Source organism: Nycticebus coucang, chromosome 12 (genome assembly GCF_027406575.1).
Source record: "Nycticebus coucang isolate mNycCou1 chromosome 12, mNycCou1.pri, whole genome shotgun sequence".
Taxonomy (NCBI): Eukaryota; Metazoa; Chordata; class Mammalia; order Primates; family Lorisidae; genus Nycticebus; species Nycticebus coucang.
Window position 1 is genome coordinate 51,587,665 of NC_069791.1, and position 25,608 is coordinate 51,613,272.

General features: G+C 40.3%; 1 protein-coding gene and 1 non-coding gene across 2 annotated transcripts; both read left to right on the plus strand.

Annotated features, from left to right (window-relative positions):
- Positions 1 to 4,126: 4,126 nt before the first annotated feature.
- On the plus strand, positions 4,127 to 20,397 carry LOC128561796 (C-type lectin domain family 4 member A-like). The gene is made up of 6 exons (XM_053556384.1): positions 4,127 to 4,255; positions 6,205 to 6,321; positions 15,313 to 15,414; positions 17,915 to 18,066; positions 18,760 to 18,875; positions 19,876 to 20,397. The coding sequence occupies exons 1-6, from the start codon at positions 4,174 to 4,176 to the stop codon at positions 20,021 to 20,023; spliced, it is 717 nt and encodes a 238-aa protein (XP_053412359.1). The 5' UTR covers positions 4,127 to 4,173; the 3' UTR covers positions 20,024 to 20,397.
- LOC128562811 (U4 spliceosomal RNA) lies at positions 17,110 to 17,250 on the plus strand. Its single transcript, XR_008373512.1, has one exon. It is a non-coding gene; the product is annotated as a U4 spliceosomal RNA (small nuclear RNA).
- Positions 20,398 to 25,608: the final 5,211 nt, after the last annotated feature.

Consider the following 25,608-nt stretch of genomic DNA (forward strand, 5'->3'; position numbering starts at 1 on the left):
TTGCTTTTATTTGCAACCAATGACACATTTCCATGATGTAGTTTTGAGTAGGGTAGCTGCATGATTTGATAGGATAATCTGAATTAAAACTACCTTATGATGCAGAACAGCAAATATATACTGAGCTCATAAAGGATAAAAGGAAATATGCTCCTATAGTCTGGGCAAGTGCCAGCAACACTCTCTCTCACACATCAAGAGCTCTGTCTCTGGCTTCTCTGAATCTGTCAGCCCTATCTGACAATTTGGGAAAATCACGCTTTGCCTTCCTGTTCAATATTAAGAATTCAGAGGAAGACCAATTATAGCCCAAGAATACGGGGAAAGGGGATAGGGACGGGAGGGGAGGGGGGAGGATGGGTGGAGGGAGAGTGATTGGTGGGACTACACCTATGGTGCATCTTACAGTAAGGCTACACGTGAAATTTACTAAATGTAGAATACAAATGTCTTAACACAATAACTAAGAAAATGCCATGAAGGCTATGTTAACCTGTTTGGTGAAAGTATTTCAAATCGTATATAAAACCAGCACATTGTATCCCATGATTGCATTAATGTACACAGCTATGATTCAATAAAAAAAAGAGAGAGAGAATTCAGAGGACAAGATAGCCTTGCAGCCAAAGCAGAACTCTAATCTAACTCTGGTTTATAAGTTTCTCCATGTTTCAATTTGAAAACAGCTACACAATTTAAGCCAGCCAAATACATGCCTGGAATGCTATACAGCAAGCAGCGCTTCTCAAATTTTAATGTGCATGCAAATCACTGGAGGATCTTGTTAAAATGCAGATTTTGATTCAATGGGTCTGGCATTGGGCCTGATCCTGGGTAATATTAACACTACTGGTCTGTGGACCACTTTTGAGTGGCCTATAGAAATAAGGTCAGGGCCATTAGGGGTCCTGCTAAATCACCGTTTTAAAAATAATTCAAGAAATGTGAACAGCCAGGTGCGGTGGCTCACACCTTCAATCTCAGCACTTTGAGAAGTCAAGGAAGGAGGATTGCTTGAGGCCTGGTTTGAGACCAGCCTGGCCAACATAGCAAGACCCTATCTCTACAAAAAAAATTTAAAAATTAGCCATATGTGGTTGTGCATGCCTGAAGTCCCAGCTATTAGGTGGCTGATGGAGGAGAATCGCTTGAGCCCAGGAGGTTGAAGTTGCAGTGCACTCTAATCTAGGTGAGAAAATAAGACAAAAAAAAAAGCATGTAACTGGAATACAGAGCAGCCAGAATATGGGTGAATAAATGCCTTCTTACTAACAAGGAGAACTGTTTATGACACTTCAGTGCTGAGTGAAAAAAGCAAATTGTAACAACAGCCTGTAGAGATAAGATCATTTTTGTTTTGTTTTTAAAATTCATATGCGCATATTTGAAAATTATGCATAGAAAGACTGTTATATTGATGTACACCAAAATGAATATATTTTGGTGGAATTATGACATTTTTTCTGTTTTTGCTTGCTTCTGCCTTCTACAATGAAAGTACAATAATTTCATTAAAAAATATGTATTAAAACAAATTTATGAGAGAGAGGTTGATAGATCTGGGTTGGATGACAGAAGGGAAGGGCGCTGAGGCAACTGAGATTCTGAAGTAAAGAATGGGACTCCCTCTGGAGAAGTGTGACCATGTGGCTAGCACGTTCCCAACAGTGGTGCCCACCACTCCATACACACACACACACACACACACACACACACACACACACACACACACAGCTGGTGGGCAGTGAGACAGGTCTGCAGTGCCACCTAGTGGACACTACTGGGCCAGTTCTGGTGTATACTCATCTCTGTTTCAGGACTTGGGACAGGAAAGAGGCCTGACAGTGTGCCCTTCCTAGTCCCTGTCCCATCCCAACATCAGGGACACACGAGGTTGGGACTAGTGTCCCTACTGGCTGCAAGGGTATCCCCCACAATGACACTGCCCAGCATTCCTTTACTACCTGGGCAAAATGCATGGCTGGATGCAGGAGCAAGAATTTGAGTCAGCTCTGACTGAGACTGACTGAAAAGAAATACCTGGAATTTCTGAAAAGTAATACCTGTCTATGTGGGCAGGAGCAGGCCCCCATAGACTTACAGGATCTTGGGAAGGGGATCTCGAGGTGGGAGGTTTGGAGTGGGATCTACGTATGAGGCATGTGCATACCTGTCCATGTGCAAGTGCTTATAAGAGCCAGTCATTAATTGTGGAGAACTTGGAATTCCCTCATCCTTCCCTTGTCCCTTGTCATACCCCTTTCCCTTTCCTTACTATGTAATTCAATCCTAAATAAAGCTGTAGATGGCACAGAGCAAGGTAGGGTGGGGGAGCAGCCGTGGTCTGGCAGAGGATGTCAGTCCTCAGGCAGGGTGAGAAGACTGTGCAGGGGTCAGCTCGGCAGTGTTGAGGAGCCCATGCAGAGTGAGAGAGCACAGCTGTGGGGGTGGGACAGGGTTCTTACATGGAGAACTAGAGCCTGTGCCTGGTGCAGAAGGTCCACAATAGGGACAGCCTGGTGTGGGATGCCAGAGCCTGAGAGGCAAAGAGGGCATCTATGTGGGGGGTGGCCGGGTGCAGGGACAGGGAGCCCAGCACGGTGAGGAGGGCATCCACACAGGAGGTCGCCTAATGTGGAGAGTCCCAGCCCCCAGTGGGTGAGGAGGGGTCCTCATGGAGAGGCATCCTGGGGTGGGATGTCAGCATCTGGGAGAGGTGAGGGTATTGGCAGAGTAGTGTGCAGAGTATTGGCCCAGTGTGGATTGGAACTCAGAGCTTAAGCAGGATATGGGGAGCATCCTGGCAGAGGGAAGACCTGGCTATGGGTTTCAGAGACCAAGCAGGATAAGGAAGGTGTCCATGTGAGGGGGAACTCCATGTGGGAACTCAGAGCCTAAGTAAGGTAGAGTGGCCATCCTTGCTGGGAGGTAAAGGACCTGACATGGGGTGTCATGGTCCAAGCAGAATACAGAAAGTGTCTAGGCAGAGGGTAGATCTGGCGTGGGTTTTAGCAGGATAAAGAGTCTGTCCACATGGTGACGTAGCCCAGAGTGGGACTCAGAACTCTACAAGGTGAGGAGGCTTCCACCCATGGGGAGGACTTTGTGTGGGGTGCTAGAACCTATGGAAGTCTAAAAGATCGCCAGGGAACCACTGTGAGAGAGACAGAGAGACTGACTGTGTGATGCAGGAGAGGTATTAAGTGGAGGAGGACAAAAGGAGGAGCATCACTAGGGGAGACTGAGGCCAGAGAATCCAGGTGTGAGCAGGGACCATATCTGTGGAAAGATTCCCATGGAGGATTGGGAAAAAGTCATATTTATCCCTCTGTTTAAGTTTATCCCTTTCAATAATGTGGTCCTAACTGTTAAAACAGTCACATATACCTGGATACCCTTTCGCTGAGGCGGGTGTGGGAATTAAAGGCTGTCATGGAAGCTGGTCCCTCTTCCAACATCCAGTAAGGAGAGCTGCTCTCCAGGGGTCTGGAGGTGACAAGCAGCAGAATGAGTGGAGACTCAGGATGGGGTCAGAGAGAACAATGAGGGAAAGCCCAGAGCAGGGAGGAGCAGCTTCACAAGGCCCAGGACTCAGCTTTGCCTTCCCTACTGTGCCAGAGGAAGCTGGGCCTTGAAGGTGGGGAGGCTGCCGTGTGAGTCTGTGTCAATGATCCTCTCACAATGTGGTACCAAGAATTTGTGTCATCAGCCAGAAATGATGAAGTAAAGGCAACACGAATAAGTGTTTGTTCGGGTAATTTGGTCTGTGAGTCGTTATGTTTGCACGTGGAAGGAAGCACACAAATTTTATTTTTTCTGGTGAGTTCAGGGAACACACTTCTCAGAAAAGACTTCTCTAATTGCTCTGTTCCTCTTTCCCTTTACTTCCTTTTTCTTCCCTCCCCACTTTGAGTTCCCAGTTTTATCACACTTATGTTGAAGGCTGTAATTCTGACTGCTGATCCTGGGGATTGGGCCTCTGTGGACTGAGTTGGTCCCACATTATAGTTTCGGTTCTCATGAGATCTCTTTCAGGGTATTTATATATTTGTTGCCTCTGGTCTCACTAAGTTGAGTGACGGGAAGGAGATATAATCACCACATTTGGTTTTCATTTATAAAATAATTTAAGGAAGCAGATTTTCTGATGAAAGCCAGAGGCCTCTTCTGAATATGGCTTTGGAAATCACTTGTTCTGAAGAGAGTTTCAAAAATAGATGCACATCCCCTGGCACCAACTCAGACTCCCCCACAGGTAAGAATCCTTCCTGGTTGTCAGAATCAATGATGAGGTGAAGGATGGAGACAGGGTTTAAACAAGGCATAGGTGGTATCAGTTGCTGGTTCTCTGATTGGCTATGTGTGGAAAACAAGAAAGCTCCAGAAGACGAGTTGCCTGTGGATAAGTACGAAGGGGTTGTACAGTTGTATAGTGGGGAAGAAAGGATTGTATGATGCTGCCTTAAGCCCCAACTCTGTCGACTATAAGAAAAGTTAAGTATGAGAAATTAACTATATTCCTGAGGTAAGGGGAGTGTTCTGATGCAGAGAAGATGCGGTCCTGTATTTTCCAAGGTGATTTAGTTTGTGTTCCAGACCCCCCAGATGGAGGGGTTACTAATGAATTTGTGGGATTTGTGTCGTGATGAGAGGGTAAGAGTGTGGATGCAGAGTGATGGGACTATTCTTCTTAGTACTGAAGTGGAACAAAAGACCATTGCAAATAAAAGACTACAAAATCTCAGAAGAAAAGTTCCTTAAAGCCCAAGGGAAATTTTTATGAAATCAGAAAATCTATTGCATGTTGCATCTCTAAGACAGATTCAATTAAGTTTGGGAGTAGAAAAAAGGCACTTTGGGTGGCGTGTGTGAGCTCTCAGATACAGAAGAAAGAATAGAGTACAAGAAGTTGGTGGAGGGGCTTGGTGCCCATAGCTCTGTGGTTAGGGCACCCGCCATATACACCAGGGCTGGCAGGTTCAAACCCCACCCAGGCCTGCTAAATAGCAATGACAACCGCAACAAAAAAGTAGCTGCATGCTGTGGCGGGCACCTGTAGTCCCAGCTACTTGGGAGGCTGAGGCAAGAGAATCACTTAAGCCCAAGGGTTGGAGATTGCTGTGAGCTGTGTCACCACAGCACTCTACCGAGAGTGACGTAGTGAGACTCTGTCTCAAAAAAAAAAAAAAAGAAGAAGAAGCTGGTGGAGGGAAGGAGTCAGGATGTTCACGCTTCCAAAACCCCTCTGTGGGGCTATGGGGAGTACTTAGGAAAACTGCTTTTGTCTTCTTATAAACTTTGTATAATTTCTTTATTATGTACATAATAATTATTATGCAAAAAAATTAACCATAAGTACCCAGAAATTTAAATTATACTTTTACCATTTAGAGAAAACCATAATTTGCATTTTAGGGTATAATCTTCAGGTTTAAGTATACATAAATGTGTACGTATTTTTCTAAAAATGAAATCACATTATATAGTACTGAGATTCCTTCCTCCCCTCCCAACATGAGATAGTGACTGAAAAGGTGGACCTCGTCCTGAAGATGTAATGAAGAATGATTATAAGTTTTACCTGCTAGAGCATTTTTTAAAGTAAGTAGGAAGACTCTGGAAGATTATTTAAATATCCCAGCTACTCGGGAGGCTGAGGCAAGAGAATCGCTTAAACCCAAGAGTTTGAGGTTGCTATGAGCTGTGATGCCACAGCATTCTACCAAGAGCGACATAATGAGATTCTGTCTCAAAAAAAAAAAAATGATTTAAACATATAATGAAATAGTATTCAACTATGACATAAAGCGTTAACAAAAAATGTGTTACGAAAAATGTTCATGAGCTGATTTAGCAAAATAAGAGGATTGCTGCCCGTCTTTGGGTCTTAGAACTCATAAATTACATTTTGTGATGTGTGAATTGTGGGAAATATACATATACTGTATATCTGCATTTTTAAGTTGCTGGTGGGATATATACCAAATGAGTAATTCACTACTTATGTTCAATGGTAGGAATTTGTGCTTCTCTGTATTTTCTAAAGTTTCTACCATGAACATTATCATTTCCTTCCTATTCTCATAGTATTTCAAGTGTCATACCATTAGTAATTGTGTGTCATCTGAGAAAAGGGAGAAGAAGAGGAAGAGGAGGTAAGGACAGCATTTATTGTTGGTAAAACCCATTTGGTTTCTCCTTCAGCTCCCATGAAAAGGACCACCCCTCACAAAAGTAATCCCAGTTTACACAAGCTGGTTTGTGCCTCACTGCTGATACTTTTCCTGCTATTGAAAGTCTCGTTCTTCCTTGCTTTCATCAGTAAGTATGCCAGCACAATGACCAATGTCTGCCCTACATGAAGAAAAGTTATCTATTAGAAAGTGACATTTAAAACAGTTTATCTAGAAATCTGTAATAAAATTTTCTCTGGGGAAACATAATCCATGTAAATGCACTGGGAATTTTGCTCTTCTATTTGGATCTAGTTACTTTCCTCTAAAAAGAAGGAAATTCATTCTCCTTAGAGAAATTAAAGAGTAAGAGTGTGTGTGTGCGTGTACATGTGTGTGTTGCCAACTGACACCTTTGGGGTTTCTGTATTAGACACTGCGTAAGTCAGGACAAATATCCATAGCAGTGTATCAGGAGGCCAGTCCAACCTGGGTGCACCCTTATATCTTGAGATAAGCAGGTGGACAAGAAGGATATGGGAACAATATTTTGAGAAGAATTCTCCACTGAATTTCACTGTACCTATTTGTGTCCCGCCCGAGACGGTGTGAGATCTAAAAGCTAATTTAGCAAAAATGGGTAGATTTCTGCATATCTTTGGGTTTTAGAACTTACCAAATTTTCAAAGGCATAGAATTGGTATATATTTGGGTATTTGTATTCATTCATTTGGCCATTCAATAAGTAGAAATGGCCATCTTCTATATGTTAGGCCCCGTGCCAGATGAAGTCCAGACACAGCCCCTGGTCTCAAGAAATTTGGAGAACAGTTAAATAACCAGTAGTTGCCACATTGTATGGTAAGTGTTGTGCAGGTAAGAAGTAAGCCCAGTAGGTGACATTTAGAGCTGTGTCTACCAAGAATGATGGAGAGATATGAGAGAGCACAGGATTTGGGGAACTGTAAGGATGTGTGACTGGAGCGTACGGTGCCAGGAGGACTTAGAAATGAAGTTGTAGGTGGGAGAAATAAACAGAACTCAGGTCCTGCAGAGAGAGTGCTGTATGACACTGTAAAGAATGTGGATTTTCTTTTTTTTTTTTTTTTTAATTTAAAATATTTTCTTTTTTTTGTGTGTGTGTGTTTAGTTTTCTTTTTTTTTTTTTTTTTATTGTTGGGGATTCATTGAGGGTACAAAAAGCCAGGTTACACTGATTGCAATTGTTAGGTAAAGTCCCTCTTGCAATCATGTCTTGCCCCCATAAAGTGTGACACACACCAAGGCCCCACCCACCTCCCTCCTTCCCTCTTTCTGTTTCCCCCCCCATAACCATAATTGTCATTAATTGACCTCATATCAAAATTGAGTACATAGGATTCATGCTTCTCCATTCTTGTGATGCTTTACTAAGAATAATATCTTCCACGTCCATCCAGGTTAATACGAAGGATGTAAAGTCTCCATTTTTTTTAATGGCTGAATAGTATTCCATGGTATACATATACCACAGCTTGTTAATCCATTCCTGGGTTGGTGGGCATTTAGGCTGTTTCCACATTTTGGTGACTGTAAATTGAGCTGCAATAAACAGTCTAGTACAAGTGTCCTTATGATAAAAGGATTTCTTTCCTTCTGGGTAGATGCCCAGTAATGGGATTGCAGGATCAAATGGGAGGTCTAGCTTGAGTGCTTTGAGGATTCTCCATACTTCCTTCCAGAAAGGTTGTACTAGTTTGCAGTCCCACCAGCAGTGTAAAAGTGTTCCCTTCTCTCCACATCCACGCCAGCATCTGCAGTTTTGAGATTTTGTGATGTGGGCCATTCTCACTGGGGTTAGATGATATCTCAGGGATGTTTTGATTTGCATTTCTCTAATATATAGAGATGATGAACATTTTTTCATATGTTTGTTAGCCATTTGTCTGTCCTCTTTAGAGAAAGTTCTATTCATGTCTCTTGCCCATTGATATAAGGGATTGTTGGCTTTTTTCATGTGGATTAATTTGAGTTCTCTATAGATCCTAGTTATCAAGCTTTTGTCTGATTGAAAATATGCAAATATCCTTTCCCATTGTGTAGGTTGTCTCTTTGCTTTGGTTATTGTCTCCTTAGCTGTACAGAAGCTTTTCAGTTTAATGAAGTCCCATTTGTTTATTTTTGTTGTTGTTGCAATTGCCATGGCAGTCTTCTTCATGAAGTCTTTCCCCAGGCCAATATCTTCCAGTGTTTTTCCTATGCTTTCTTGGAGGGTTTTTATTGTTTCATGCCTTAAGTTTAAGTCCTTTATCCATCTTGAATCAATTTTTGTGAGTGGGGAAAGGTGTGGGTCCAGTTTCAGTCTTTTACATGTAGACATCCAGTTCTCCCAACACCATTTATTGAATAGGGAGTCTTTCCCCCAGGGTATGTTCTTGTTTGGTTTATCAAAGATTAGGTGGTTGTAAGATGTTAGTTTCATTTCTTGGTTTTCCATTCGATTCCAAGTGTCTATGTCTCTGTTTTTGTGCCAGTACCATGCTGTCTTGAGCACTATGGCTTTGTAGTACAGACTAAAATCTGGTATGCTGATGCCCCCAGCTTTATTTTTATTACTAAGAACTGCCTTAGCTATACGGGGTTTTTTCCAGTTCCATACAAAACGCAGAATCATTTTTTCCAAATCTTGAAAGTATGATGTTGGTATTTTGATAGGAATGGCATTGAATAGGTAGATTGCTTTGGGAAGTATGGACATTTTAACAATATTGATTCTTCCCATCCATGAGCATGGTATGTTCTTCCATTTGTTAATATCCTCTGCTATTTCCTTTCTGAGGATTTCATAGTTTTCTTTATACAGGTCCTTCACCTCTTTCGTTAGGTATATTCCTAGGTATTTGATTTTCTTTTTTTTTTTTTTTTTTTTTTGTAGAGACAGAGTCTCACTGTACCACCCTCGGGTAGAGTGCCGTGGCGTCACACGGCTCACAGCAACCTCCAACTCCTGGGCTTCCGCGATTCTCTTGCCTCAGCCTCCCTAGTAGCTGGGACTACAGGCGCCCGCCACAACGCCCGGCTATTTTTTTTTGTTGTTGCAGTTTGACCGGGGCTGGGTTTGAACCCGCAACCCTCGGCATGTGGGGCCGGCGCCCCACTCGCTGAGCCACAGGCGCCGCCCGGTATTTGATTTTCTTTGAGACTATGGTGAAGGGAGTTGTGTCCTTAATTAGCTTCTCATCTTGACTGTTATTGGTGTACACAAAGGCTACTGACTTGTGGACATTGATTTTATATCCTGAAACATTACTGTATTTTTTGATGACTTCTAGGAGTCTTGTGGTTGAGTCTTTGGGGTTCTCTAAGTATAAGATCATGTCGTCAGCAAAGAGGGAGAGTTTGACCTCCTCTGCTCCCATTTGGATTCCCTTTATTTCCTTGTCTTGCCTAATTGTATTGGCTAGAACTTCCAGCACTATGTTGAATAGTAAAGGTGACAGAGGACAACCTTGTCTGGTTCCAGTTCTAAGAGGAAAAGCTTTGAGTTTTACTCCATTCAGTAAAATATTGGCTGTGGGTTTGTCATAGATAGCTTCAATCAGTTTTAGAAATGTGCCACCTATGCCTATACTCTTCAGAGTTCTAATTAGAAAAGGATGCTGGATTTTATCAAATGCTTTTTCTGCATCTATTGAGAGGATCATGTGATCTTTATTTTTGCCTCTGTTAATATGGTGGATAACGTTTATAGACTTGCGTATGTTAAACCAGCCTTGCATCCCTGGGATGAAGCCTACTTGATCATGATGAATGACTTTTTTGATGATAAGCTGTAATCTATTGGCTAGGATTTTGTTGAGAATTTTTGCGTTTATGTTCATGAGTGAGATTGGTCTGTAATTCTCCTTTTTGTTTGGGTCTTTTCCTGGTTTTGGTATCAGGGTGATGTTTGCTTCATAGAATGTGTTGGGGAAGATTCCTTCTTCCTCAATTTTTTGGAATAATTTCTGCAGTACAGGAATAAGCTCTTCCTTGAAGGTTTGATAGAATTCTGGAGTGAAGCCATCTGGACCAGGGCATTTTTTGGTTGGAAGATTTTTTATTGTTTCTTTGATCTCAGTGCTTGAAATTGGTCTGTTCAGGAGCTCTATTTCTTCCTGGCTGAGTCTAGGGAGAGGGTGTGATTCCAAATATTGATCCATTTCTTTCACATTGTCAAATTTCTGGGCATAGAGTTTCTGGTAGTATTCAGAGATGATCTCTTGTATCTCTGTGGGATCAGTTGTTATTTCCCCTTTATCATTTCTGATTGAGGTTACTAGAGATTTTACTTTTCTATTCCTTGTTAGTCTGGCCAATGGTTTATCTATTTTATTTATTTTTTCAAAAAACCAACTCCTTGTTTCATTAATTTTCTGAATGATTCTTTTGTTTTCAATTTCATTGATCTCTGATTTGATTTTGGATATTTCTTTTCTTCTACTGAGTTTAGGCTTAGATTGTTCTTCTTTTTCCAATTCCATAAGATCTCTTGTGAGATTGTTGATGTGCTCTCTTTCAGTTTTTCGAATGTAGGCATCTAAAGCGATGAATTTTCCTCTCAAAACTGCTTTTGCAGTATCCCACAGGTTTTGGTAGCTTGTGTCTTCATTGTTGTTATGCTCAAGGAAGTTAATGATTTCCTGTTTTATTTCTTCCTTCACCCATCTGTTATTCAACAGAAGATTGTTTAATTTCCATGCCTTTGGGTGGGGTCGAGCATTTTTGTTAGAGTTGAGTTCCACCTTTAGTGCCTTATGGTCTGAGAAGATACAAGGTAAAATTTCAATTCTTTTGATTCTGTTGATATTTGTTTTGTGTCCCAGGATATGATCAATTTTGGAGAATGTTCCATGGGGTGATGAGAAGAATGTATATTCTTTATCTTTGGGGTGGAGTGTTCTATATGCGTCTATCAAGCACAGTTGTTCTAGAGTCTCATTTAAGTCTTTTATATCCTTGTTTAATTTCTGTTTAGAGGATCTGTCCAGCTCTGTAAGAGGAGTGTTAAAGTCCCCTGTTATGATGGTATTATCAGATATCATATTGCTCAGACTGAGTAAGGTCTGCTTCAAGAATCTGGGAGCATTTAAATTGGGTGCATAAATATTTAGAATTGAAATGTCTTCTTGTTGTATTTTTCCCTTGACCAATATAAAGTGACCATCTTTGTCTTTTTTGACTTTAGTTGCTTTAAATCCACATGTGTCTGAAAATAAGATTGCAACTCCTCTTTTCTTCTGAATTCCATTTGCCTGAAAAATTGTCTTCCAACCCTTGACTCGGAGCTTTAATTTGTCTTTTGAAGCCAGGTGTGTTTCTTGCAGACAGCAAATGGATGGCTTGTGTTTTTTAATCCAGTCAGCCAATCTATGTCTCTTCAGTGGGGAATTCAAGCCATTAACATTTATTGAGATAATTGACAAGTGTGGTAGTATTCTATTCATCTTATTTTGTGAGAGTCCATTGCTTAGTTTTATCTTTTGCATCAGTGTAGAGGTTAGGTTCTGTCCTTTAATTTCTGAGTTCTTACTTTGCTGCTGATCCATTGTGGTGGTCAGTGTGCAGAACAGGTTGAAGTATTTCCTGTAGAGCTGGTCTTGTTGTGGCGAATTTCCTCAATGTTTGTATATCCATAAATGATTTGATTTCTCCGTCAATTTTGAAGCTTAGCTTAGCAGGGTACAGAATTCTGGGCTGAAAATTGTTCTGTTTAAGTAGATTAAAGGTAGATGACCATTGTCTTCTTGCTTGGAAAGTTTCATTAGAGAAGTCTGCGGTCACTCTGATGGATTTGCCCCTGTAGGTCAACTGGCGCTTACTCCTGGCAGCTTGCAGAATCATTTCTTTGGTCTTGACTTTGGACAGGTTCATCACAATGTGTCTTGGAGAAGCTCGGTTAGAGTTGAGGCGACCTGGGGTCCGATATCCCTCTGAAAGCAGTGTGTCAGAATCTTTGGTGATATTTGGGAAATTTTCTTTTATAATATTCTCTAGTATGGCTTCCATTCCTCTGGGGCATTCTTCTTCCCCTTCCGGAATTCCTATAACTCGTATGTTGGAACGCTTCATAAAGTCCCATAATTCTGACAGTGAACGTTCTGCTTTCTCTCTCTTCTTTTCTGCCTCTTTTACTATCTGAGTTATCTCAAAAACTTTGTCTTCTACCTCTGAAATTCTTTCTTCTGCATGGTCTAACCTGTTGCTGATACTTTCCATTGCATCTTTAAGTTCCCTGATTGACTGTTTCATTTCCTTCAGCTCTGCTATATCCTTTTTATATTCTTCATATCGTTCATCTCTGATTTGATTCTGTTTTTGAATTTCCTTTTGGTTATTTTCCACTTTATTAACAGTTTCCTTCATTGTTTCCATCATTTCCTTCATTGTTTTCAACATGTGTATTCTAAATTCCCTTTCTGTCATTCCTAACATTTCTGTATAGGTGGAATCCTCTGCAGTAGCTACCTCATGGTCCCTTGGCGGGGTAGTTCTGGACTGGTTCTTCATGTTGCCTGGAGTTTTCTGCTGATTCTTCCTCATGGGTGATTTCTTTTATCTGTTTACTTGCCCTAATTTTCCTTTCAATTCCTCTTGCTCTTTAAGTTCTTGTGCCTGTGGACTAAGGGTTACAGGACCAGAAGGGTGAGAAGGTTTAAGAGCAAAAAAGCGATGAAAGAAATGAGGACCGAGTGATAAGAAAAAAAAAAAAAAATGAAAAAAAAGAAAAATAGAGAAAGGAGAGTGGTTGGGTGAAAGGAATATTGACAAAAAGAAGAGAGGCACAGAAAGAGGAAGACAGAGCAATATAGGTGTACAGTAGGGTACTTTGATACAACCTTAAAAAAAAAAAAAAAAAAAAAAAAAACACCTTCTGGGGGTGCCAAGTGGGGTGGTTCCCTTGAGGTCAGCAGCTCTTTGCTAACCTGATCAGACACAGTACCCCACCTCCACCAAGTAGAGAGGAAAGACAAAAATGCTATAAATCAAACCAAAACAAGCAAACAGAAAACTTTACGGGATAAAATTGGCTGGAAAAACCAAATAATAGTGGTAGAAACACTAACAAAAATGAAGTTCTGATTATTGAAATAGGCAGCAATGGGAAATTATAATTAAACTAGAAAAATTGAGAAAAAAAAGGATCTGTATGGAAAAGGTTGAACTTAAAAAACAAAACAACAATCTAGAACGTCAAAATAAACAAAAAAAACAACCAAACCAAAAAAACAAACAAACAAACAAACAAAAAAAAAACACACACGCAACCAAAAACAAAGCAGTATGTATATGGAATTGAATATTGTCTGGGCAACACGTGGTCTTCTGGGGTATGAGATGTTAATCACAGTTCTGATACGACTGGAGGCTGCTAGTTTCTCGAACCCCAGCAGGTAGACACCCTAAATCTCTCTTCAGCCCACTTAAAAGGCACTTTGAACTTGTTCACTTACTGAGCAGAAGCTTTCTCAGGGAAGTGCTTGTTGCTGGAATCACTGCTGAAGTGGCTATCCACTTACCCTGTGTGTCAAAACTAGTCTCCCTCTGCCCCCGAGGGTTAGGGCTGCAAGGCGGCTCAGACCCCACCCTTAGGCTACTTGGTCGCTGGGTTACCAGCTCCCACCCAATTCCAGCTCTGCGACCCTGAGGGCGGAGCTTGCCAGGGCAGATCGCTCACAATGTCTGCCTGTGACCCAGAGCCAAACTCTATTAGCTCCGTCTGGCTCAGCGGCTCAGACTGGGGCCCTAGACAAAGGCCAAAGTTCTCCGCACTCCCGCTCAGGCTCTCCCCAAGGCAGTTCAGCTGAGTGCCAAGTCCAAAGACACCAAAACAGTTCACAGGTAAGGCCTTTCTGGTTTGCAGTCTCGCTGCTACTGAACTTACAGTTGCGGGCGGGTTTAGGCGGATTGAACACACACGACCATTTGCCGGTTTTCCACTGTTTTAGTCCTCCTCTTGGGGTCCAGAAGTCTCTCGCTGACTCCCTGTATCCTCTCAGGGGTGATGATAGGCAGATCCCACCAGCCAGAGATGCCTGGAGTCCTATATCCCCAGACTCACGGTGCCCAGATGCAAGGAAGCTGTTACTCGGCTGCCATCTTGCTCCTCCCCCCAAGAATGTGGATTTTCTTCCCTAATGGTTATTTGTTCCTTGACCCATCGCATGCTGACTTTTGCTTCCACTACTTCACAATACCATTCTTGAGAAGGATTATCAGCAACACCCTGGGCCCACTCATCAGTCATCTTCCTATTTGAGCCCAGCTCACTTCCCCCTTAATTCTTAGGACACTACCCTTTGCTGTCTTTGCTTTTCCTTCTTTGCTACTGCTTTGTTGTCTCTTTTATAAGCTCCTCTTCTTCCATCCACCTCTTTTGAAATGTCACATTTCCCAGAGCTCCATCCTTATCCCTCCTTCTATTACTAAAATTCTGAGTGATGTCATATATCCCCACAGCATAACCTGCTACCTCCATGTGAGTGACATTCAAAGTCAAAGAGGTCTACACAAATGAAAAGTAGGGAGAAAAGAGAGAAAGTTCATTTTCTAGAGGAAGAGGTGGGTTTGCTTTAAATTGGAAGAGAAATGAGAATTTTGTTGTGCCAAGGAGTAGGAGCCAGTTGGAATGTAGAGAATAAAGGAAAGAAGATAATTATGTTCTCTTGATCCATGTTGGGTTCCTTTTTAAATTCTCCATTCACCAGAATAACCAAGAACTCAGAATTAGCTAATTCTTCTCTACCCAACCTCCTGCAGAGTCCCAAGCTGTGCACATCCTTGAATATAGTGTGTATCTGCCCTCCTTCCTCCTTTCTTCTCCCAAGGCTTAGCTCTGCTCCCATCTCACATTAAGTATTGAAGCAGAATAAGGAGATGCCCCTTCAGACCCCTTATGATGGAACTGCCGTGTCCTCTGTCATCTGCTGATCTCTCAGCTATTCCTGGAGACATCTATAGTTTCCTGAGTGGGAAATCGTTTCCTGTCAAGACCCATCTACTCATGTAACTGGTCATTTGTACAAAGATTTTGCTTCTATAAAGAATGAAAGAAAGTAACAATAGAGAGCAAAGTTGCAATGATGCGAGGAAAATGAATGGTCTTTATTCTCTTTTCTAGTTTTCTTTGAAAAATGTTCTCAGCTTCCTGACAAAAAAAATATGACAAAGGAGATGATTCATACAACATTGGAGTGCGTGAAAAATAATTTGGCCATCACAGGTAAAAATGAATGTACCTAGAATTCAGTTGCTGACTCTACTAGGTAAGGATCCCAAATCACTATTTCCGGTCAGATTCCTGGGTAGATCACACTAACAACTTGACTCTCATGATCATTTTAAGCTATGTGAAAATATATAGGACATAAAATTCTCATATGTATATTTTTATCTATGCAAGGAAATAGAGGCTTAATTGTAAAAGAATTACTTCGCTTTGAGATTTCTTCTGCCTTTCTTTCTTTCTAAACTTTCTGTGCACAAATGCTCTTTATTCACATATCAGTTAAATGTATTTGATAAAAGTATGATAATGATGATTTTAATATGGATGTGAATTATTTAAATTTTCAAAATGAGTAGATTAATTTAGAAATAGTTTTATATTTATAGAAAAATTGGACAGATAATGCAAAGAGATACTATTTCTCCCCTTGTTGGCATACACAGTATCCCTGATTATTATTATCATTATTATATTTTGAGACAGAATCTCACTTGGTCACCCTTAGTAGGGTGCCATGGTGGCTTAGCTTACAGCAACCTCAAACTCTTGAGCTCAAGCAATCCTCTTACCTCAGCCTTCCAAGCGGCTGGGACTATAGGCGCCCACTACAAAGCCCGGCTATTTTTCAGAGACGTGGTCTCACTCTGGCTCAAGCTGGTCTTGAACTCGTGAGCTCAGGCAATCCACCCGCCTCTGCCTCCCTAGTACTGGTATTACAGGCATAAGGCACCGTGCCTGGCGATATCCCAAATTATTAATATATAAGTATGGTACATTTCTCTCAACTAATGAGATCATATTTACACATCATTATTAATTAGAGCTCACAACTTACTCAGATTTCCTTAGATTTCACCTAATGTTCATTTCCTGTAACAGGTTCCCACCCAGGGTGCCACATGACATTGTCATCCTTTGTCTCCTCTTGGCTGTGACAGTTTCTCAGATGTACCTTGTTTTTGATGATCTTGACAGTTTTGAGGAATACTGGTCAGGCATATTATAGGATGTTCTACCTACTAGAATTTGTCTGATGTTTTTCTAAGACTTAAAATGGGGTTATTGGTTTTTGTGAGGAAGATCACAGCTATAAAATGCTACTTTCATCACATCATATTAAGAGTATATATTGTCAAAATGGTTTTAGACTACCGATCTTGATCTTAATTGCCTGGCTAATGTTGTGTTTCCCAGGTTTCTCTTTCTCTACTATAAAGTTCCTCTTTTTTTTCCCCCTTTCTATACTAATTTCTTTGCATAGCCCACACTTAATAGTGGAATCGTGCTTGCTATCTATTATGATTAGAGTATGGTGTTAGGGCTTCACAGAGAAATAAAATCAATAGAATGTATAGAATGATATTTATTTGTAAGGAACCGAGTCATATAATTGTAACAGCTTGAGAAGTTCAAAATTGATGCTGGAGGGTGGGGGTGGCAGCTGGCAGGGTAGAGACTCGGGAAAGAGTTGTAGTTTGAGTCCAAAGACAAGACTGCTACAGAACTGGAAGGAGTCAACTTTTCTGATGAAGGTCAAAGGCTCTGCTGGAGAATTTCCTCCTGTTCAGAGGAAGTCCTCCATTTTTCTATTCAGATCTTCAACTGATTAGATGAGGTCTATTTACATTACAGATCTGCTTTGCTCCAACTACAGTAATTTAAATGCAAATCTCATTTAAAAATGTTTCCAGAGGATTACAGTGGCAGTATCATAGACAATGAGGTTTATACAAGGCACGATTATTGCTAATTGAAAACTTTTCCCAATACCCCTCCATGACAATTTGCAGTACAGTTAGCATTGGCAATTTTTTTTTTTTTTTGAGATAAGAGTCTCAAGCTGTCACCCTGGGTAGAGTGCTGTGGTATCTCAGCTCACACCAACCTCAAACTCTTGGGCTTAAAAGATTCTCTTGCCTCAGCCTCCCAAGTAGCTGGGACTACAGATGCCTGCCACAACACCTGGCTATTATTTTGTTGTAGTTGTTATTGTCGTTTGGCAGGCCTGGACCAGGTTCGAACCACCAGCCCTGGTGTATTGGTGGGAGCCCTAACCTCTGAGCTATGGGTGCTGAGCCCTGCTTTAAAATCTTTGTCAGATAATTGTAACATTAGTGTTATCTTGGTAGTTGGCTTCTATTGATTATTATTTTTTATTAAATTTTGGAATTTCCTGGTTCTTGGTATAATATTTTCTATTGACCCTAGACATTTTTGTATTGTTTTCAGAGTCTGGTTCTTACTTAAACATTGTTTTATTTGGCTTTTCCTGGTACCACTCCAGTGGAAGAGAGGGAGCCCTACCTCATTTTTGCCTAAGGGAAGTAACTTGGCTTCGTTGACCCCTCGGGGACGGGGTGATCCTTGTTACACCTGGGTGAGGAAGGGAGGTCCCTCTTCCACATGATCTCCTTTGGTCCTTAATTTTAATCATACACACACTTCTAAAAGTGATTACTTATATTGTACTTATATGCCCCTCTTCCCAATACAGAGAAAGTCTGGAGCTGTTGCCCAAAGAATTGGAAGTCATTTAATTCCAAATGCTACTTCATTTCAACTGAATCAAGATCTTGGAGTGAAAGTCAGAAGAACTGCTCTGGAATGCAGGCTCACTTGCTGGTGATCAACACCAAGGAAGAGCAGGTACTTCCTAACAGATAATGGAGTTGTGACCCTACTTGCTTTTTGTTTGTCTCCCTTGGGTAAGAAGGAGGTCTTTGTTATTTTGGGATATTGTGCTGTGGCAGAGGCTTTCAATAAAATAGATACAAAAGGCTCCTAAATCTTTACATTCCTTACCTTCTTCCTGCTTCTAGAAACCTGACCTCCCCCAAAGAAATAGTGTCATTAAAAATATAACATATGGGGGTAGAATTGAACAGTGAAAATGTTCCTGAACTACCAGTTTGTTATTTTAACGTGTAAATTTGTATACATTATTAACAACTTAACAGAGAAGAGGTATTCAGTTGACTAGAGACATGAAGTTAAATCATCACCAATTATAATCAATAAGCAGGAATGAAATTAAAGAATCTCTGAAGTTATGAAAAGAAATGATTAAATTTACCCAAATTTTCTCATGCACAATTTTGAAGAATGGCATCTCTTAGTGAAGATAAGAGAGGAAGTCAGGCTGAGATGAGAATTTGTTATGATCATAGGTAGAAATCGCTTCCCATACATATATTGAACATCATGCTTACAAGGGATCTCTTTTATCTTGCCCTGCTTAGCCAGGATTGTCTCCTTTTTGTCTCATTTCCCTAAAGTCATGAAAAACTCAGTTCAGGCTGAGCACTTGCGGCTATGACTCCTTCCTTTTTTTTGTCTTAGGATTTCATCATCCAGAATCTGAGTAAAGATTCTGCTTATTTTGTGGGGCTGTCAGATCCAGAGGGTCAGAGACACTGGCAATGGGTTGATCAGACACCATACAATGATAGTGCCACGTGAGTATAGATAGATAAAGGAATCCTGGGTCCAGGACCATGCAGGGAGTTTGAGATGTTCTAGCTATCAGCTATGAAACTAGAATAGCTCACTCTTCACTCTTGGGCACTTGGTTAAATAATGTTATTATCTCATTTAGTTATCACGAGAATATGATGAGGTATCTGTTATTATTTAGATGAGGAAATTGTGTTTGGAGGGTGTGGATAATTCAGCTAAGGTCACCCAACAGTGTAAACAATGTTTCTCAAATCTGGGTGGACTTTACTGTGCTTTTAACCACTATATGTATGTTTATATACACATATTATGTAAACATAATACAAATTATTGTTGATTAAGATCATAACCAACTATTAAGATATCATATTTTTCATAAAGCAAAAATGTTAAATTCTGATAGTCTTATAGTATCTCATATTTATGTAAATTATTTAAAAAACTCAAGTATTTTAAGAGATTACCAGCTTTGATCCCCGTATCTACTGTGTGAAATATGTAAGATGTTACTCTACTCCCCATTTTTTAAACTGTAAATCTGAGAAGCAGGGTTAATAAATGACTTGTGTAAGATAACTGGGACAGGAAGAAGATACAGAGATTTGTACTGGTTCTTCAGACTCCAAAAACAGTGATTCAAAAAAAGGAAAAAATTCTATTGAGTAGGAAGCCAGGGTGAAATCTTTGAAGACCTATGGATTTACAGTCCCCTGGGAATAGGACACAAGGATGGGCAAGTATAAGAAAGCCTCTGGAAATTGTGCTGTGAGGACATGTAAAGCAATAAGGTGGAAAATAGTGAGTGACGTGGGCACAGTTTTCAAGGGAAACCTCAGAGATGCAGGTGGAATGGAAAGTCTATGTTGAGTGGGGAAGAGTGGATTTGGGCCTATCTGACCTTGACCTCTATGAAATCCCAGCCCCTCAGTCCCTTACTGTCTCTACCTTTTTCAAAGCACTGTTTAAAGAAATGCCCTCATCCTTTTTTCTTCCTTTCAGATTCTGGCATCCAAAGGAGCCCAGTGATCCCAACAACCGTTGTGTTATAGTAAATTATCCCAGGTCACGTGGGAAATGGGGCTGGAATGACGTTTATTGTGATAACGCACAAAGGTCAGTTTGTGAGATGACGAAGATCTACTTATGAACCAAGCATTCTTCATGGATATGTGATTGGATTGGCACTCATCTTTACAGAGATAGATAATATCTTTTTATATGTGTAAGGGAGGTCCTTGGAATTTTAGGTAGCCAGTCAGCTCAGTCACTCATGAGAGAATTGGTCCATACATTTATTCCTTCACTCATAAGATGAACATTTATTGGGCATTTTCACATGCCAGAGACGATCCTGGAGACCCCTTTTGTGTACACATGGAGGGAGCATGACCCTCCCTCCTAACCTCTGTCTGGGGGCTTAGGGATTATTTACTGATACAACTATGTGATGTGCTTTCTCTACCAGGCTAGGTTTTCTCTTTCCTTCCACCCAGGTTTATTGATGTACAACTGACAAATAAAATTCTTTATATTTAAGGTATACAGTATGATGATTTGACATACATATATATTGTGAAATGATTACCACTGTCGATTGACACATCTATCACCTTACAGAGTCACCAACTTTTTGTGTGTGGAGTGAGAACATTGGGAATCTACTTCCTAAGCAAATTTCAAGTGTGCAATACAGTGTTTATTAACTATAGTCACAGTGTTGTACACAGATCTCCAGAACTTACTCATCTTATAACTGAATGTTGGTACTCTTGGACCAACATTGTCCCATTTCTCCCACTCCCCCAATCCCTGGCAACCACTATTCTACCCTTTGTTTCTATGAGACTGACTTTGTAACATTTTACATATGAGTGGGATCATACAGTATTTGCCATTGTCTGACTTACTTCACTTAGCATAATGCTCTCCAGATTAATACATGTTTTTGCAAATGGCAAGAGTACCTTTTTTATGGCTGAATGATAATCCATTGTATATATGCCACATTTTCTTCATCAATCCATTGACTGACATTTAAATAGTTTCTTTATCTTTGCTATGGGGAATAACTGTGATAAATGTGGGATGGCAGATAACATGTTCTAGGAAATGAGAACAATCCCATTTTAAAAAGCATCAAAAAGAACAAAATAATTAGGAATAAATTTAACCAAGAGGTGCAAGACTAGCATGCTGAAAACTATAAAACATTGATGAAAAAAATTGGAGATACAAAGCAAGGGAAAGATATCCTGTGTTCATGTATTGAAAGAGTTCATATTGTACCCTCGTATTAACCTGAAATTAAAAAAGGAAAAAGTTCATAATGTTTAAATGTCCCTATTGGAATGACATCAGCAATCTGGCCTGCTAGATTGTTGCCCCAACAAAAACAGCCAAAGGAATGACTAACCAGCTACATTTTGATAAGAATAACTAACAGAGAGCACCAGAGTACATCAAAGGAGCAGCAGAAGCCCTGCATCGCACAAACCCCGGGATTGCCACATAGAGAATGGAAGGAAATGCCTTGCCGCTGCCACCTCGTCCCCTGCTTGGGATCAGGTCAGAACCAGGAGGGACTCTCCCTGCAGGGAAAAGGTAAACGAGAGGCCTCCAGTAACCCCCATCACCTCCTCAGATACCTATAGTCCTCCACACTGGGGACTCCTAAAATCCTCACAGGTGCAAAACCCAGCAGAGAGAGCTGCTTTTTTTTTTTTTTTTTAACTTTCAGATTAATTTGAGTGTAAAAACAAGTAGGTTACATTGTTTGTTAGGTAAAGTCCCTGTTGTAGTTATGCTCCTCAAACAAGAGGTGTGCCATTAAGTGAGAGCACATCGCACCAATCTCTTCTCCTCCCTTCTCCCCCCTCCCACCTCCCTCTCCCTCAACTTGAATTGAATTGAGTTTTTCTCTTGTGCGGGCAGGTATTTGTTTGTCTACTGGCTTCATGTTTGTATTGAGCACATTGAATACTTGCTTTTCCATTCTTCTGATACTTTACTAAGAGGAATGTTCTCCACCTCCGTCCAGGTTAATATAAAAGATGTAAACTCTCCAGGTATTCCATGGTGTACATAAACCACTTTCATGGGTTGATGGGCACTTGGGTTGATTCCACATCTTGGTAATTGTAAATTGGATTGTCGTAAACATTCTCATGCAAATGTCCTTTGGATAAAATGTTTTTTTTAATCTTCTGAGCAGATGCCTAGTAATGGGATCGTGGGACCAAATGGAAGGTCTATTTTGAGTTCCTTGAGGACTCTCCATACTTCTTTCCAAAGAGGCTGTATTAGTTTGGAATCTTACCAACAGCGTGAAAGTGTTCCTTTCTCTCCACAACTGCATCAACATCTGCAACTTTGGGACTTTTGGAGCTGTTCTCACTGGGGTTAGGCGATATTTCCAGAGTGGTTTTGATTTGCATTTCTCTGATGATTAGGGATGATGAGCATTTTTCCATGTGTTGGCCATTCCTGTCTTCTTTTGAGAATGTTCTGTTCATGCCTCTTGCCCAGTGATAGATGGGTTTGTTTGCTCTTTTTTTTGTTGTTAATTAATTTGAATTCTCTGTAGATTCTAGTTAACAATCCTTTGTCAGATTTGTAACATGAAAATATCTTTTCCCATTCTGAAGGTTGTCTATTTGCTTTAATTGTGTGTCCTTAGCTGAGCGGAAGCTTTTTAGCTTAATTAATTCTGTTTGATGGAGTCTTCTTTATAAAATCTTTCCCCAGGCCGATATCAAGAGTTTTTCCCACACTTTTTTTCTAGGATTTTTTATCATTTTGTGTCTTCAATTTAAATCCTTTATCCATCGTGAGTCAATTTTTGAAAGTGGTGAAAGGTGCAGGTCCAGTTTCAGTCTTTCACATGTGGTTATCCTGTTCTCCCAGTACCATTTGTTGAATAAGGATTCTTTCCCCTAGCGTATGCATTTGTTTGCTTGGTTGAAGATCAGATGGTGATAAGAGGCTGGTTTCATCTCTAGATTTTCTATTCTGTTTCATGGATCTATGTCCCTGTTTTTGCATCAATACCATGCTGTTTTGATTACTGTGGATTTGTACTATAACTTTAAGTCTGATAGAGGGTTGCCGCCAGCTTTGTTTTTATTACTAAGAATTGCCTTGGCTATCTGGATTTTTTTCTGGTTCCATACAAAATGAAGAACTATTTTTTCCAGTTCTCCAAAGTATGATGTTGGTATTTAATGGATATTGTATTAAATCTGTAGATTGCTTTGGGTAGTATAGACATTTAACAATGTTATAGCTTTCATATGAAAGTAAGGATGTTTAGGGCGGTGCCTGTGGCTCAGTGAGTAGGGCGCCAGCCCCACATACAGAGGGTGGCGGGTTCAAACCCAGCCCCGGCCAAACTGCAACAAAAAAATAGCCAGGCGTTGCGATGGGTGCCTGTAATCCCAGCTGCTCAGGAGGCTGAGGCAGAAGAATCGCCTAAGCCCAAGAGGTGGAGGTTGCTGTGAGTCCTATGACGTCATAGCACTCTACTGAGGGCAGTAAAGTGAGACTCTGTCTATACAAAAAAAAAAAGAAATTGTGGGTGTTTATAAATTGATTTCATAGTAGGGCTGAGTACATTGGATACTTTTCCTTCCATTCTTGAGGTACTCTGCTTAGAAGAGTATGTTCCAGCTCCATCCATGTAAACATGAAAGAGGTAAAGTCTCCATCTTTTTTTTTTTTTTTAAATCACAGCTGTGTACATTAATGCAATCATGGGGTACAATGTGCTGGTTTTATATACAATTTTATATACAAACTGGCTAACATAGACTTCACCACATTTTCTTAGTTACTGTGTTAAGACTTTTATATTCTACACTTAGTACATTTACTATGTACCTTTGTAAAATGCACCATAGGTGTGATCTCACCAATTACCCTCCGTCTACCCATCCTCCCTCCCCACCGTCTTCTCTTTCCCCTTCTTTTTGGACTATAGCTGGGTTATACCTTTCATATGAAAGCTATAAATTGGTTTCATAGTAGGGCTGAGTACATTGGAGGATACTTTTTCTTCCATTCTTAAGATACTTTGCTAGAAAGAATATGTTCCAGGTCCATCCATGTAACCATGAAAGACGTAAAGTCTCCATCTTTCTTTAAGGCTGCATAATATTCTGTGGTGTACATATACATTAATTTATTAATCCATTCATGGGTCAATGGGCACTTGGGCTTCTTCCATGACTTAGCAATTATGAATTGGACTGCAATAAACATTCTGGTGCAAATATCTTTGCTATGAAGTGATTTTTGGTCTTCTGGATATATACCTAGTAGAGGAATTGAAGGATCAAATGGTAGGTCTATTTTTAGATCCCTAAGTGATCTCCAAACACCTTTCCAAAAGGAACGTATTAGTTTGCATTCCCACCAGCAGTGCAGAAGTGTTCCTTTTTCTCCATATTCACACCAACATCTCTGGTTTTGGGATTTTGTGATGTGGGCTAATCTTACTGGAGTTAGATGATATTTCAAAGCAGTTTTGATTTGCATTTCTCTGGTGATTAAGGATGATGAGCATTTTTTTCATGTATCTGTAGGCTATGTGCCTATCTTCTTCAGAAAAGTTTCTCTTGAAGTCCCTTGCCCACCCTTAGATGGGATCACTTGTTCTTTTCTTGCTCATACATTTGAGTTCTGTATGGATTTTGGTTATTAAACCTTTGTCGGAGACATAACCTGCAAATATCTCCTCCCATTCTTAGGGCTGTCTGTTTGCTTTATGTACTGTATTCTTGGCTGTGCAGAAGCCTTTTCATTTCATCAGATGTCAGTAATGTATTTTTGGTGTTGCTGCAATTGCTCGGGGGGTCCTCCTCATAAAATATTCTCCTAAGCTGATTTCTTCAAGTGTTTTCCCTGCACTTTGTTCTAGTATTTGTATAGTTTCATGTCTTAAGTTTAAACCTTTTATCCAGTGAGAGTCTCTTAGTTAATGGTGAAAGTTGTGGGTCCAGTTTCAGTCTTCTTCAGGTCGCCAGCCAGTTCACCCAACACCATTTATTGAATAGGGAATCTTTTCCCCACTGAATGTTTTTAATTGGCTTGTCAAAGATCAAATAATGATAAGTAGCTGGGTTCATCTCTTGGTTCTCTATTCTGTTCCATACATCTACCTCTCTGTTTTTGTGCCAGTACCATACTGTTTTTTTTTTGTTGTTGTTGTTGTTTATTTGTTTCTTTGTTGTTGTTTTTTTTGTAGAGACTTCACCTTGAGTCTGTATTTATCTTTTAAGGTAAGATGAGATTCTTGTATGCAGCAGATATCGGGCCTGAGTTTTTGTATCCAGTCAGCCAACCTGTGCCTCTTTAGAGGACAATTTAAGTCATTCACATTAATTGAGAATATTGATAAGCCTGGTAGAATTCTGGGTATTGAGTTTTTTGAAAGTCTAGTGGACATTTTTAATCCTTTTGCCACTTTGAAAGTTGGGATTTGATGAAAAGTTTCTGAGTGAGTTTACTTTTGTGGTAGAGGATTGCACTGTTCATTATGGAGGACAGGTCTGAGACTATCCTGGAGAGCTGGTTTAGTTATGGCAAATTTCTTCAACGTGTGAATGTCATTAAAGTATTTAATTTCTCCATCATAAATGAAACTCAGTTAAGCTGGATATAGGATCCTGGGTTGAAAGTTATTTTGTTTTAGGAGATTAAAAGTCAATGACCACTCTCTTGCAGCTTGAAAGGTTT